This window comes from Berghia stephanieae, chromosome 5, assembly GCF_034508935.2.
Source record: "Berghia stephanieae isolate SIO BIC M18660-M18661 chromosome 5, UCSD_Bste_1.3, whole genome shotgun sequence".
NCBI classification, from domain to species: Eukaryota; Metazoa; Mollusca; class Gastropoda; order Nudibranchia; family Aeolidiidae; genus Berghia; species Berghia stephanieae.
The window spans coordinates 83,852,935-83,868,481 of NC_088364.1; the positions used below are offsets into that span (position 1 = coordinate 83,852,935).

The window sequence follows — 15,547 nt, forward strand, 5'->3', positions numbered from 1 at the left end:
CTGAATGACATTGCATTGATCTTACCTAGTGTAGTAATTATTTCATTAAAAAATTTATGTTCTTGTTTTCCAGAAACTCTTGTCAGCATTGCGGAATGACGTTCGAACAAAAGACAAGGATTCAGTGTGTCAGGTCATCGATTCTCATGTGTCTGCTATTTCCTTGATGGAGGATGAAGAGGTTTCTGGATTACTGACTTGATTATGTCATGTAGATTCTCACTACAGTTACAAATACATAAATTAATGTTTTGGTCGATTTGTTTGTAAATCATTTAAGGCTCATTATGATAATGGTGATGAAAACCAAGGAATGTCGATTATTTTTCCCTCCTGCACACAAAATACACCAGCTAATGGATGTATTAAAAACATTTTTTTACAAAGTTTTATGTTAGTAACTTAGGCCTCTGTGCAAAATTAAAGGCATATTTTTAGTCAGTTGATTTTATTTTTTAATTAAAGATTGAAAATCCATTGTAAAAGACAAATCCAAACGTTGTCATTTAACACCTCATTATGGTGGAAAATCTGAGTCAAGAGCCCTTTTCAAACTGTCTGCTTTGTGTGCCAGTACAGTGGGACTTGAACCGAAGACCTGCAAGTCTAAGCTATGTGTCTTAGTCATACCATTAAATCACTAAGCCCCCGATGATTAATTAATTTTTTTTTTACACAGCAGTGGGGATTAGGAAACTGTCAAACGTTCTCATGTAATTCAGTTTTCCATGAATTCCTTTGTTGTACTTTTGTCACCCACCAGGAGGACGACTACCAGCCCCCATTACCAGAACAACCTCCACCTGAATTGACTCCAGGCAGTGAGTCATCCCCTGCCACCACCAGTCTACAGCAGTCTTTGTCATCCTCTGATGTAGGTTGTCTTATTTTGGTTTGCTTGGTTGTTTGCTGTTATTTTTTATTTTCATATTTGATGTCGGAGTCGTACATTCAGTCTAGTCATTGATTTTCTATGGTTTTTTTTTTCAACATATGGAGGCAGAGGTTGTGTTATCTGATGAAATTTTTGAGATTTAGGATAAATGTGTCAGTGCATGACATAATCAGTCGAATGGTTAACATTTTAATCTTTATTTGAAGTAAATCGGATGCTTTTTCATGAAGTTATGGTCAGATGTATGGGAAAGGTATCCAGCAACTTTTATCAAATTTCATACTTTTTCAACTTGACTAGCTGTAAAAAATATTTAGAAGTGAAATTAAGCTTAGATATTTCCCGAAGATGTACAAAAAGGGTTGATTTAATCATTTATGACAAGTGCTCATTTTTGATAAAAATTGACCACACCTTGGCAATATCTCAGTTCAAACATTTTCACCTTCCGACTAATTATGTCATTCACTTTAACAATATGTACAGAGAGATTGTCATCATACTTACAGTAAAAGAAGTTTGGTCTTAAAGACAAGTCTTTTTCACATAATTAAATGTCACCAGCACAAATTTTCAAGAATGAATAAGATTCTTCTTCCAACAAAATGCCATGAATTATCCTTGCTGTCATTCTAATATTGTCCATATTTTAAATCACTCAATTCAATTCTTAAATGTTATGGTTAAAGGCCAGTCAATAACGACAACCAACAACTAGTCCCAAGTCGTGTCACTGTCCCCGTGTTGTTGTCCCCAGGTCCACGGGTCGAACACTTTGGATTTGTCCCATCATGAACAGGAGGTGGAGCAGCTCAAGAAAGAGAAGGAGGAAGCTCTGGCTGAAGAAATGAGAAATACAAAGGCTGGTAAGTGTACACTATCTCATGTAAAAAAAAAAATTTGAGCTTTTATATAGCGCAATATCCACTTAACGTGCTCAAAGCGCTTTACAAGGGGTCCCTGGTCACCAGCAACATTTAACATGTAGGACAGGACATGACGCCTGTTAGGCGATATTACAATTTTTCGGACAAAGACAACGCTGTTAACGGCCAGATACTCATTTTACACCTGAGTACGGTGAGAGAATGTGAGTAAAGAGCCTTTTCCAAGGACTCAACTATGCGCCGAGCGAGGCTCAAACCCAGAACCTTTCGATCCGAAAGCGAGTGTCATACCACTAGACCACATAGCCGCACATGTATTTATGACATTCATGTCTAAATTCTAAATTGAGCTTTTATAGAGCGCAATATCCACTAAACGTACAGGGGTCCTGGCCAACAGCAACACTTAACATGTAGGACAGGACATAATGCCTGTTAGGCGATATTACAATTTTTTCGGACAGAAACAACACTGTTCACGGCCAGGTACTCATATTACACCTGAGAGAATGTGAGTAAAGAGTCTTTTCCAAGGAATGCCATATAAAGAATAAAATCTTGTGGAGTGATCAATGGCTTAGTTGTCTATTTGTAATGCATGGTCTATAGTCTAAATTTGGTGTTTGTTTCAAATGTGAATGGAAACATTGTAGGATCAAGAAATTTAAGTCTGTGAACTCCTTAGTCTTATTTTCTTTCATTATCTCTCATCTTTTATTTCGCATTTAGTACATATTTTGTATAAAGTGAATCCAGCTTTATTGCCTATACAATTTATTGTTATATGAATGATAAATGATGATTTTTATAAAAAGGATGGATAAAAGCTAATGGTAATATTTGTATGGACTTATATGCAGTATGTTTTGTTTTTCCTATCATTAATCTTCCAGCCTTGGACGCCATGCGCAAAGCTTATGAGGAGGAGTTGGTGATTGAAAAATCCAAGTATAAAGAAGCCCTTGTCACCATGTACACAGAGGACTATGTCACTGAGATACGACTCAGGCATCAGTAAGTGTACACTCTCTCTCTCTCTCTCTCTCTGTCTCTCTCTCTCTCTCTCTCTCTCTCTCTCTCTCTCTCTCTCTCTCTCTCTCCTCTCTCTCTCTCTTCTCTCTCTCTCTCTCTCTCTCTCTCTCTCTCTCTCTCTCTCTCTCTCTCTCTCTCTCTCTCTCTCTCTCTCTCTCTCTCTCTCTCTCTCTCTCTCTCTCTCTCTCTCTCTTCTCTCTCTCTCTCTCTCTCTCTCTCTCTCTCTCTCTCTCTCTCTCCTCTCTCTCTTCTCTCTCTCTCTCCTCTCTCTCTCTCTCTCTCTCTCTCTCTCTCTCTCTCTCTCTCTCTCTCTCTCTCTCTCTCTCTCTCTCTCTCTCTCTCTCTCTCTCTCTCTCTCTCTCTCTCTCACACACACACACACACACACACATTTTCTGTCAAATGTTAAAGGCTGACACAATTTGTTGAAAATGACTTTGACTGGCGTACAACATAAAATCTAAAGTTCTGGGCCAGGTATCAAGATTGGGACAAAAATAATGTTGATAATACTGTTTTAAACACTATCTGGATGAAAAACGAATTATAAGAGAACTTATTGGGACTGATAGTGTGCTATTGGAATCTACATCTGTTCCCTATTTGAAAAAATTCCCCTTTTGTCTCCCTTATTCTTGGATGCTTTAATTGTAATTCTAGAACTTTTTACTATAACATTTTCTTCCTTTTTACTGGTGCTGGTATGACCTTAATGTGTTGCAAGCGCTGTAAAACCCTTAAAAAATAAACAAACATCAATCCGATAGAGAAACCCTTCAATCATTCTCAATCACACAGCTAATCAATCACTTTGTTTTACTCTTCTTTTAAATTAATAGAGAGGAGGAAGAGCAATTACGAGAAGAGCTTCAGAAGCTGAACATGCATTACAGCAGTAAATGTGAAGACTACAAACTGATGGAGATACGGCTGGGCCAAGTGAAGCAAGATTATGAAAGCCACATAGAACAACTGATTCAGAGGTTAGTCATAGTGTTACTCATTTCCAAGTTTTGAATTTATTATATTTTGTAGATTACATGCTATTGTTAATTACAAACCAGATGTGAGATAATCAAGAGTGCCGATTATCCATATGACCTACTGACTTATGGCCTTTCGCTTCCTAATCATCCGATTGGGATGCCTCTGCTGCCTCTCTAATCATCTGTGTCAATTCCATCCACAGTTCACGGTCTTTTGCTGTGGATGCTAATTTCATAAGGTCTTCCTTTGATTTTAATTCTTTGTTATTTTGAAGGCGTTTTAGGTCCATAGATATTTATCCATACATTCACAGAAATTCAATTTGTTAAAGAACCTCCACATTTTTTCCAATCACCTGGCGAAGTGAATGGAAAAAGGTAATTATATAAAGTTTTTTTTACTTGAGTAAAAAGCTCAATTTTTAATTATTTTTTTCTCAAACAGTAACACAAACCTGGAGCAGATGTTGAATCGTGAGATGGACAGCATTAAAGACTTCATCAAGAACAAACCATCTCTGGGTAGTCTTACCACTGGCTCAACCACGATGGAGGAAGAACTGTATGATGCCAAGGTACTGTCCAATATTCTAGCACTGTCATTTTAGTGTTGATACATACAGTGGGGGACAGGTGACACATGTTTCAATTCACCAAGATACAGTTATCCAATCTGTCAAGTTTAGCATCCAATCCCCATTATTTAGCATTTAGGTTAAATCTCTCGAGTTCATATTCATGGAAAATCGAACAAATTTGTTTGGGTGAACTCGAGAGAGTTAAGTTAATAATTCCAACATTATTTCTGGTATAATTTTTTTTTTTTTTCTCTCTCTCTCTTTTCTTTTTTTTTTTTCCTTTTTTAAACTTGATTTTATTTTTTGAAATATTTTTTAAAGTGCATCACTTTTATCTTTATTCCGATTATTATTTTATTCATTTATTTTTAATTATTTAATTTTTTTATTTATGAGAAAATGGACATTTGTGGGATTTTTAACTTTTCTCTTCTCTTATGCATCCATGATAAAGTTGAATCATTTTACCTGTTCCACCCAGATAATGGTACGAGTGAAGGATGCTGAGCTTCAGAAGTTGAGAGCCCAAGTGAAGACACAAGAAAATAGTCTTCAAAGGACTACAGAGGTTTGTTAAATGAGGAAACAAATTGTTTTCATTTGAATTGAATTGAATAAATACTCATGGCTGGAAAATTAATTCCATTACATGTTAAAGAACATCGCTAAAGTACACACTTTGTTGCTTCATTGAAAATATCATTAGAATCAAATTGTTTTCCTTTTATTTAATGAAATAAATTCTCGTGGCTGTAAAATTAATTCCATTACACGTAAAATTATTGAATATCATTAAAGTACACACGTTGTTGCTTCATTGAAAATATCATTAGAATTAAAGTTTTACGAAATATAAACATATCAGCCAATTCTAAAAATTCAATTCTGAGCATGTCTTCCAGTTGACTAGACCTGGTGCATTGGAGATCAAAGGTTGAAAGAAAGTTCTTGTTAAATTTGCATTAGCCTCAATTGTAGATGTAAAAATAATTGTTTGCTACCTTTTGGATAGGATTCTAGTCTATCGCAAAGCACTTTCCACCAGTTTCAACTTTCCCTCTTGCCCAACCACAGCTTTGAAATGGGTTCCTTTGTTTGTAACTCAGTGCTTTACTAATAAGGCAGTAGAAAACCCCTCAATGAATGACAGGCTGTTTTTAAAAGTGTGTTTACTACGTGAATTCTAAAATTCATGTTTGCAATACCAGTGTTAAATGAACTGTTGTGTCCGTCGTGTAGGAGCAAAGACAGACGATGACTCTTTACATGCAGTCGTTGAAGAATGCTGGAGAAGCAAAGAAACAACATCAGGAGGAAATACAGCAGCTGTCGGAAAAGCTCACCAAAGTCCTTGGGAGTCAGGGCTTGAAGGCAAATATCAAAAGAAGTGAGTAGATGAAATCATAGGATAGGATTATTATATTCCTCTTACACGATTTCAATGACTGAAGTATCTTTTTCTTTTTAATACGTAACATTTATCTTTAAGAATGCAGTTTTATCTATTCAAAATACCTAAGGATTTCAAATTGCAATATGTGCGGAAAGTATATGTTGTCATTTTATTCGTACATTACGAATCTGGTGATCTAAAATTAATTTGATATACGTCTTTGAGGGAATGTTTATTTTATTGTTAGTTTCTTTTTTTTTTTTCTTTTCTTAAAATAAATTATTTCTTGGAATAGAGTTTTATGTGAAATGAAGTGGGATAAAATGTAGGGATTTTTTTTTTTTTTTTTGGTCAAATACATGTCAAGTTCCAATATTTCATCTCCCAATCCCTATGATTATTTTCTATTTTAGAGTGGGAGTCTACGACAAACATCAAGGGTGATTGCCATTGCCTTTGCCATGCCGTGTGCTAATTCTCAGTTTATTTGTGTTTTTGTTTGTTCCAATCCTTAGTTCCATGTTTATTGGGTTTCTCTTTTTTTTTTTTCATTCGTTTTTATTATAATTTGTTTTGCTGTTATGTTTTTGTTTATTTTAAAATTTGTTTTTGGATAGTTAATGTTGACATCTGTACCACAAGCTTTGACATAGCTTAACTGAAATCCAGAAATGCATGGCTTTGCGCATTTCTCTTACAACTCATCATCATTTTTTCTTCATGTTGATTTTTTTCTTGATTTTGTATTTTGTTTTCGGTTTTAGTAGGACAAACGTTTTTTTTTGGTTTGTTTTTTTTTGGGTTTTTTTTTTCACAGAACCATTTTTAATCAGAGAAAGGTTCATAGTACTTCTGTTCCTAGCAGCTGCTTTATTTTGTCTTCTTTTTCTTCTTCCAATTCTTTGTCCTGTCCTTCTCCTCCTCGTTCACCTACTCATCCTCTTCCTTCTTTTTCACTAAAAATTGTTTTTATTATTGTGTGCGTTGAGTGAGGGAGGCTTCCGTTTAGAATAATGCACGAAATCACCAAGGCCTAAAGAATAAAAAGAATTCTGTCTACATTCACTTTAATTACATGTTTTCGTCTGTTCAATATATAATGGGTTTTTGTTCCTATCTTTTTGTTGGTGTTGATGTTTTCTTTTTTTTTTTTTTTTTTTGTGCGTGTGTGTGTGAGTGTGAGTTAGTTTTTCCAATCACCCCAAGGCATGCAGGTTTATGCTTTCAAGGCATGGTCCAATCTAAATGTCACTTTTTTATTCACAAACCTTGATACAAAATTACTGCTTGCCCTAAGTCCCAGCAGTTTCCTCTTCACCCTCTTTTAATCATTTTTTTTTTTATCTAAGTTTTGTTTTCTTCTATTTTTCGCTTAAGCACACAATTGCCACAATTACGGCTGAGTAATAGCAAAACAAAAGTTATGTGGAGGTTTTCTTTATTGAAGAAGTGAAATTGATGTAGCCTATGTCATTGGTGTCAGTGAATTTATAACTGGATACATCTCACAGAAAACAGTTTGTTGAAATCATTGATTTAAAAAATTTTTGAATTGTCATGTCGTCATAAAGCAAATATGAAGAAAATGTTATTGTGCTGTTCTTTTGTTTCCGTTTATTTTCATTTTTGGTTATTCTGGGATTTTTGTTTATTTGTTTGTTTGTCTACCTAGGTGGAAGTATGAGTGGTTTAAGGTGTTTGTATGTGAGATTGTCTGATATTTAAAGCTTTACTCATTTAAATATTTTTAAAAAATCAAATACATTATCAATTTTTGTTAATTTATTGAGACCAGAGATGAACCTACATGCTCATTGAACATTTAGAATGCATCTGTTTCAAATTGTTGCAATGTATTCAATTCCGTGTTCTCAATAAAACTTATAGAATATTGACAAATTAGACAGAGGTAAAAAGATTGAATGGTGAAATGGAATTATTTTGATATTTATTATTAATGAATATGTTGCATTGTAATTGTAAGGCTTTCACATACTATTTGTGTCTTTCTTTTTAGGCATAGTAATATTCTGCCGTTAGAATGCATTGAAAAGACTTTTTTTTAAAAATAGAAGTTGGGGCAGCGTGGTCAGCGGTACAGTCTTTGCTTCGAAAGGTACCAGTTTCAATCACCCACTGCTGCGCTGTATGGCCTTGAGCAAGTCACCTTGCCCAGCTCAATTTGCGGCACTGCACTGCAGCTGACGCTTCTCTATAATAAAGGGAATTTTATTTTTCAACAAAACAATTTCAATGGCTATTGATGAATCCTCCTGTTTCCTAAATGTTCTCTTTACATCCTCATGATGATGGTGATGAGATCATCGGCATCATCATTATAATCATTATCACGGTCATTATCACCTTCATCATCATCATCATCACCATCATCATCATAATCATTAGCACAGTCATCGTCATCATCATCTTAACTTCACAATAATAGTCTCCATCATTTTAACCTCAGAAACCTATCAAACACATTTGGAATTTTTGTAGCTTAGATTCAATTTGCCTGAAATAAAATATAAATTACATCATCATGACACGTAGTCAACTTGTATCTTCTTCCACGACTTCCCCAGCCCCGTCATTCCACCAGCGAGCCAGAAGTCCCAGTCCACAGTCTTCCACATCACCTCGTAAAGATTCTGATCATTCCAGTCGAGAGTCAAACAGGCGTCGACACATACAGCCTAAAGGTGATGATGATTACATAGTTGAAGATGAAGTTAACATATCGCCTAAATTTAAAATCCAGAAAATAATTAATCTTTATTTTTTTTCCACGATGGTTACTTTAATGCTAATAGGAAGAGGAAAAAATGGGCATGTTGGAATATTTTTATAGGGGATTCAAATGTCCCCACCCTCAATTTCTCCTTTGTTCTCTGCCCTAAATTTAATATAATATATTTCCATGGATTTCCAATGTGCTTTCCTCAATGCTGTGTTTATTTTTCAAGCAAACCATTTGAACCATATTTCCATCCATACAATATTTAGTCACCTGGTTTGTACTTGCACTCCTCAATATCGGCCACTCCAATCTATTCATTCTCATTTCAAACAGGACAATTTATGTAAAGTGCCATACTTAGGGACTCCACACGGGGTCCAAATATCACTATTTTTGTCATTAATCCTGACAATCAGCACTGGGACTCAATATTATTACGATATATGGATGGAAATATATCAGTCTTTTCATTTGCAATAAGGATAAAATTGATTGTTGGTTGACTGCTGTTACTGGGCATTTAGACAAAGATCTTGATTCAAAGCAACCATTTTGAGCGACATTCTACAACGAAATGTTTCTATTTCACTGGTATAGGGGGTCTGATTGCTCAGTTGGTAGAGCACTCACTTCACATGCAAAAGGACCAAGGTCGATCCCAGGTGCAGTCAAGATTTTTTTCAAACCCACCTCTTTGCTGTCCACTGGGTAGCTGGGTCTGTTAGATCTAGTGGAAAGTACTTTGCGATAGATTAGCATCCTATCCAAAGGGTAGCAAGCAATTGCTACTGTCCGTTTCATGCAATATAGACCGGGATAAACTTCAGCTCTATGGGTCTGAAAGACTACTGGAATAGCACACATTAGGCACTAACACTACCAGGCATGAAGACAACCACCATTGATTTGATGCCAATAAATTATTTCTATGACCAATAACAGGTACTGGATTTAATCTTTAATAGATTAATGAAATATTGGAGGATCAAAAACTTGATACATTCCATTTGTCAACAGCGTTCAATAACTTTCCTTTTTTCTTTGTTCCTAGACCTTCGACGCTCCAAGAGTAGCCCTTCACTTCCTTACGTGTTTGATGGGAAAACCATAGTAGCAAACAAGCCATCCCTCTCCAAGCTTGGCAGAAGGTCAAGGTCACCAAAGAGTTGAAGGGTCATGTTGCATTATTGTGGATAGTAGACGAATATTGCAGATGTTGTATAAAAAGGTTAAGCTTTTGTTGGATGGCACTGGTATTGTCTTTAAATCTCTTCTTTTTAGACCATATCTGCTTTCCACTTCAATATGACTCTCTGTCGTTTTGGAGTGAGACACCCTAGGTTTTGCCCAGGTCCCGACTGGGATCAATCATATGCTGAGATGAAGACAAGCAGATCTGAACATCTGTTGGGCTTTGTTTTTGTTTTTTGGGGGGTTTTTTGGGATGGGGTTGGAGATTTGATGTAGGAGATTCTATATGTGTGTGTGTAGTGTGTGTGTTTGAATCCATCTTAGTGTGTCCATCTGGCACACTTATTTTCTATGAAAATATTTCACATATTAATGTGAAATAACAATAATGATTGTGAATTAGGAAGGCACAAGTCTATTGATAAGAATTAAAAAAGAAAAGAAAGAAAATTCATACACACGCAAAAAAATTTTTTTGAGAAGGTCATATTTTCATGTGATGCTATAAAGTGTATCCCCAATGTTTTTAAGTTAAATCAGAGATAGTTTCCACGTAATGACTGAAGGAATTTTTTTTTTTTTAATGTTGTTACATGCAAATGACAATCGAAAATAAATATATGTTAAATTGTACATACATACAATCATGTCTATATTACAACAATTAATATAAAGTAATGTTTTGCTTATCGTAAGGTAATGGATTTTTTTCTATAAGAGCAATAGTTGTGCACGTAGCCAAGAGGGTAAAATGGAAATATGCAATAGTGTGTGTGTCATTCAATGAATAAGTTACTTAATTTTATGTTGTGTGTATATTCATTCAAGTCAAAGGATGAATGCTTTGGTCAGAGTTTCAGTTTGTAGTATTTGATCAAGTACTTGTTGCTACGAGTTTGTTTCAAATGTGAATAATTATGCAGCTTTTGTGAGGAGAAAATAATTCTAGGTTTCTGATAAAATTCTTTTCCCATCAGTCAAATCGTAAACACAAAAGCTTGTAATGGGTTCATAGTTTGTAAGAGCTGTAAAATTCTCAAAGGCATAGACAAATTAGAAAGGTTTGTTTACTGGATATGTGCTTTCTTATGGATTCAAGTTTACACCCAGAAAGGAAATATTTGAATTTGAATGTTTTCTACTTTGTTAAAAAAAAAAACAAACTGCTGAAAATTTCTAACGTATGCAAAATAAGTTCTGAGAAACACGTGTCTTATAAGTAATATTTATGATTATCATGCAATTTTTTTTTTTTTGCTAATTCAGTTTTATTTTACTGTGGTTGTGATTATTTGGTTTTCTTGCCTATTTTCGCATTCGTTTTTTTAAAAAATCAGATGTAAAATGTGAATAATATAGTATTCATTTCTAACATATCGTCACGTAATTCGACTGTTTGAAGATACTTCACTTGTTTTTTATTGAGAACGATAACTGGTTAAAATATTTGTCTTGGGTTTTACTTATTTATTTATTTATTTATTAACCACATATTTTGAGAGTATAAACTTTATTCCGTTGTATCCAGGTGATACCAACTTGCATATCATAAATTATATGTCGTATTAAAAGCATTGGATAAAATATATCTGGATGTGATTATGGAAAATCTTCACAATTTTTTTGTCCATGAAGTTGTAGTCTGATATAGTTAAACCACGAGAGATGAATTAATCAGTCTGGGCGGGGTTCCTGACCTCCCATAGTGGGCAGGGGGGTACATGCTGTGTCTTCTATCCACTTATATCTGTTTTCCAACATGCTTTCTGTCTTTGTCTTGGAATGAGATTGCTTGGTTTTGTCCTGGTCCTGGCCGGTCCCCTGGCTGAGAGGGAAACAGTCGAATGTATAGTTAGTTTTGGGAGATGATATTTTTTTCATTGTAAATCATCTCTCTGTTACGCACTGTATTATGCTTTCTTTATTTTATATATGATTTGTAAAACATTTGAGTGTGTTCCTCTTAGCGGGGACCTGTGCTTGTGTCTGGATGAGACTTTGTGTGATCTCAAACTAAGTACTTTGATAGAGTGCTTTTGGAATCTACACCCGTTTCTTATTTGAGCCAATTCCCCTTTGTCTTCCCTTTTCTGGGATGCTTTATTGTAATTCTAGAACTTTTTACTATCCCATTTTCTTCCTTTTTACTGGCGCTGATATGACCTTAATGTGTTGCAAGCGCCGTAAAACCCTTAAACTTAAACTTACTTAATTAATCAGTGAATGGAATTAGGAAGTAGTATAACCACAATGCATTGTAATGCTCTTGTCGGAGAGATGAAGTAATCAGTGAATGGAATTAGGAAGCAATATAACCACAATGCATTGTAATGCTCTTGTCGGACAGATGAAGTAATCAGTGAATGGAATTAGGAAGCAATATAACCACAATGCGTTGTAATGCTCTTGTCGGACAGATGAAGTAATCAGTGAATGGAATTAGGAAGCAATATAACCACAATGCGTTGTAATGCTCTTGTCGGACAGATGAAGTAATCAGTGAATGGAATTAGGAAGCAGTATAACCACAATGCATTGTAATGCTCTTGTCGGACAGATGAAGTAATCAGTGAATGGAATTAGGAAGCAATATAACCACAATGCGTTGTAATGCTCTTGTCGGACAGATGAAGTAATCAGTGAATGGAATTAGGAAGCAGTATAACCACAATGCATTGTAATGCTCTTGTTGGACAGATGAAGTAATCAGTGAATGGAATTAGGAAGTAGTATAACCACAATGCATTGTAATGCTCTTGTCGGACCACTATGATGTCCTCGCACATTGTAGAAAACTGAGATTTGTTAACGTTCAGAGATGAAGGTTTTTAATAGTCTATAGAGATGGTATATATATACTGTTGTGTCATCTGCTTCATATTTTGGCCTGCTTGCTAGGTGATGGCCTCATCTTCAATCAGTTTATTCAAAGACGACAAGAATGCAACAAATCACTTCTATTCACTCAATATTGAATTTTATTCGGGGTTTTTTGTTGTTTTATTTTTACTGTTTTAGTTTTTAATTTTTTTAAAATACCTTTATAGAATATTTTGTAAATTTTGTTAATGACATGAATGAAGACTTAAGAAATAAATATTATTTATTTCAATTACTAATCATTAGCTGTGTATATATTTTTCAGTACAAGACTTTTTTTTTCTGAAAAAAAAATAAAACGAGCGGATAAGGCTGTTTGACAATTTGTCACTTTTTGTTTTTAATTTATTGATTTAAGATCCACGAAATAAGACAGAGTGAATTAATTTTATGTCAACTGTCTGACTGTGTACTTAGTGTCAATTGCAACGTGTTGTGATATAAGTAATTGATCAATTCTATAATAATCATATGACAAAGTTTACAGATTTTATTAACTGGGGATTGAATTAAATATTTGGTCTGGTAGAATTTAGTGGGAAGTATTTCGTCATTTGACCAATAGGGCATTGCACTCATTAATTTAATAAATTAACTAAATATAAATTTGAATAATTTACTTTATTTTTAATCGGTATACCTGTTTGATATTTGTTATTTTACAATTCCATTCTTATTTTGGTACCTTTTTTTTCTTTTCATATTGTTCCTTTTCTTAGGGAAAGTTGTCTTTTTTAAATAAGTGTTGTGATTTGGGGTTTGTTTTCCTGTGATTGTCTACAATGTTTAAATGTCGCCTAATAGTTGTAACATATACTTGTGACTTGTGATATGACTTCATCATCCAAATTATTGGATTTCCTATTCATTTCATACTAAACATCAATGTGCAAAAACTAATATTGGTAACAGAAAATATTTTAATTTAAATATCATGTTTTAACACGTGTAAAGGACAGGTTATTTTGGCTTGAATTCCCATACGGTGTTACTGCGATTGTTTCACTCAAATGTGTCCAGCCTGTACTGATTTTTAAAAAATCGTATCGGCAAATCCCACATAGAAATTATCCTTTAAAATTCTTCTTGACGAGGATCACAATTTAATCTTAAGTCAAAAGGTTTTTAAAAATCAATTTTGAACTGAGATGGGTGTTAGATAAAGAATGTTTGAAATATCAAACAAGGAAAACCGATACAGATTAATGATATCTGTCTATCACCTGTCAGAGCGTACGTTTGTTGAACCAAAAAAGTGGAGATGTGAAATGTCAGCGAGGGCTGATGTGTTGTGTTATGTGTCATGTGTAGATTTTTGGTTGACATCTGTATCATTCTCTTTTATATATACATGAAATATTATGTAAATCATTATACAACCAATTCAGACTAAAATATTAACCTAGTTTTGTTGACTATAAATAATAAACCTCATATTGTGCTAAACTATAAAATGGTCTAGAATACTCAATACCCCTCGTGTTGTTTATTGCATTATTACTTGTAAGTAGTTTTCATGGAGTGCCAGTGGCTTGGTTGGTTGAAGAACACTCGGCTTGACCAGATGAACTGGTTTTAAAACCAGATCAAGCAAGATATTTTTCCGACCTCTCAAAATACCCGAGGTTGTTGAATAGCAAGTTTTAATGCTTTGCTATGGACCGGGCTTAACTCTGTGGTTTGTTTTTACTTGTTTTTGTGGGGTTTTTTTTTGTTTTTTTTTTTTTGTTGTTGTTTTGTTTTTGTTTTTTTTTGTTTTTTTTTTTTTTTTGGGGGGGGGGGGGGGGGGGGGGGGAAGAGCGGTCTTTCTTTTTAACTCCGCATGCAAGGGCACTTTTTTTTTTCAATCTACTGACTTGCTACTCCTGTGGATCATATAGTTAACGTATGGAACCCTAACCCACCCCCGTTTACTGGTGGGGTCAACTCTTGCCCTTTCCTCTATTCCTCCTTATTTTTGACCCTTTCCAGGAAGCTTTTGTCCTTGTCCTGGAACAGGAGTTCTGTCTAAAGATTGTTGCTACAGACTGGGTTGGGTCTTTTGACATTCCATAGTGAGCAGACCGGTCACTTGCTTTGTCTTATATCCTCCTGTCTGCTTTCCACGTTGCTTTCTGTCTTTGTCGTGAAATGAGATTACTTGGTTTTGCCCTGACCCTTGCCTCAGTCCTTGGTTGGGAGGAAAACGGTCAAATGTTCAGATTTTTTTTTGGTTTTGGGAATTGATACATTTTCCCCCTTGTAAATCATCTCTCTTGTGTGCTTGTTACGTAAACATTTAAAACAATGTATTCTCTATTGTCTTCTGGCACTTTTCTATTCACTTCATCTCTTGTAAACATTTGGGTGTGTTCCTCTTAACGGGATCCTGTGCTGGTGACTGGATGGAGTTCCTGACCTCCCATAGCAGGCAGGGAGGCACTTATTTGTATTCTGTCCCCCTATACCCGTTTTCCAACATGTCTATCTTTGTCTTGGAATGAGATTACTTGGTTTTGTCCTGACCCTGACTGGGAGGGAAGCAGTCAAATGTACAGTTAGTTTTGGAAGATGATATTTTTTGTCTTGTACATCATCTCTCTGTTATGCATGTATTTTTGTTTGTTTTACATATATATTATGCTTTGTAAACATTTGAGTGGGGACCTGTGCTTGTGTCAGGATAAGACCTTTCGGTGATCTCAAACTAAAGTACATGATAGTGTGCTCTTGGAATCTACACCTGTTCCCTATTTGAACCAATTCCCCTTTGTCTTCCTTTACTAACGCTGATATGACCTAAATGTCTCACAAGCGCCGTATAACCCTTCAAAACAAACCAGTCAAATATTATATCTATCTCCTCCTCTTCTTCTTTTTCTTCTTCCTCTTCACCATCATCTAAACTGAATGACTCGGTCAGTCTCCGGGTCTTGGCGGGGTCTTTTGACTTTCCATAGTGGACAGAGGGGCCATGTTTACTGTC

General features: G+C 35.0%; 1 protein-coding gene across 15 annotated transcripts in view; it reads left to right on the forward strand.

Moving 5' to 3' along the window:
- Positions 1-14,053, forward strand: part of LOC144973749 (uncharacterized) — a 98,943-nt gene extending 84,890 nt beyond the window's left edge. For 8 of the 15 annotated variants that reach the window (XM_078916583.1, XM_078916588.1, XM_078916594.1 and 5 more), the window contains 11 exons: positions 74-181; positions 764-874; positions 1,653-1,761; positions 2,676-2,796; positions 3,654-3,797; positions 4,246-4,375; positions 4,860-4,946; positions 5,618-5,765; positions 6,185-6,211; positions 8,357-8,473; positions 9,563-10,865. In XM_078916583.1, coding sequence (XP_078772709.1) covers positions 74-181; positions 764-874; positions 1,653-1,761; positions 2,676-2,796; positions 3,654-3,797; positions 4,246-4,375; positions 4,860-4,946; positions 5,618-5,765; positions 6,185-6,211; positions 8,357-8,473; positions 9,563-9,681 — 1,221 coding nt within the window. In that variant the 3' untranslated portion in view covers positions 9,682-10,865. Of the gene's footprint in view, positions 1-73; positions 182-763; positions 875-1,652; positions 1,762-2,675; positions 2,797-3,653; positions 3,798-4,245; positions 4,376-4,859; positions 4,947-5,617; positions 5,766-6,184; positions 6,212-8,356; positions 8,474-9,562 lie in introns of all 15 variants that reach the window. The other 7 variants (XM_078916584.1, XM_078916589.1, XM_078916587.1 and 4 more) reach the window with 1 other exon arrangement.
- Positions 14,054-15,547: the final 1,494 nt, after the last annotated feature.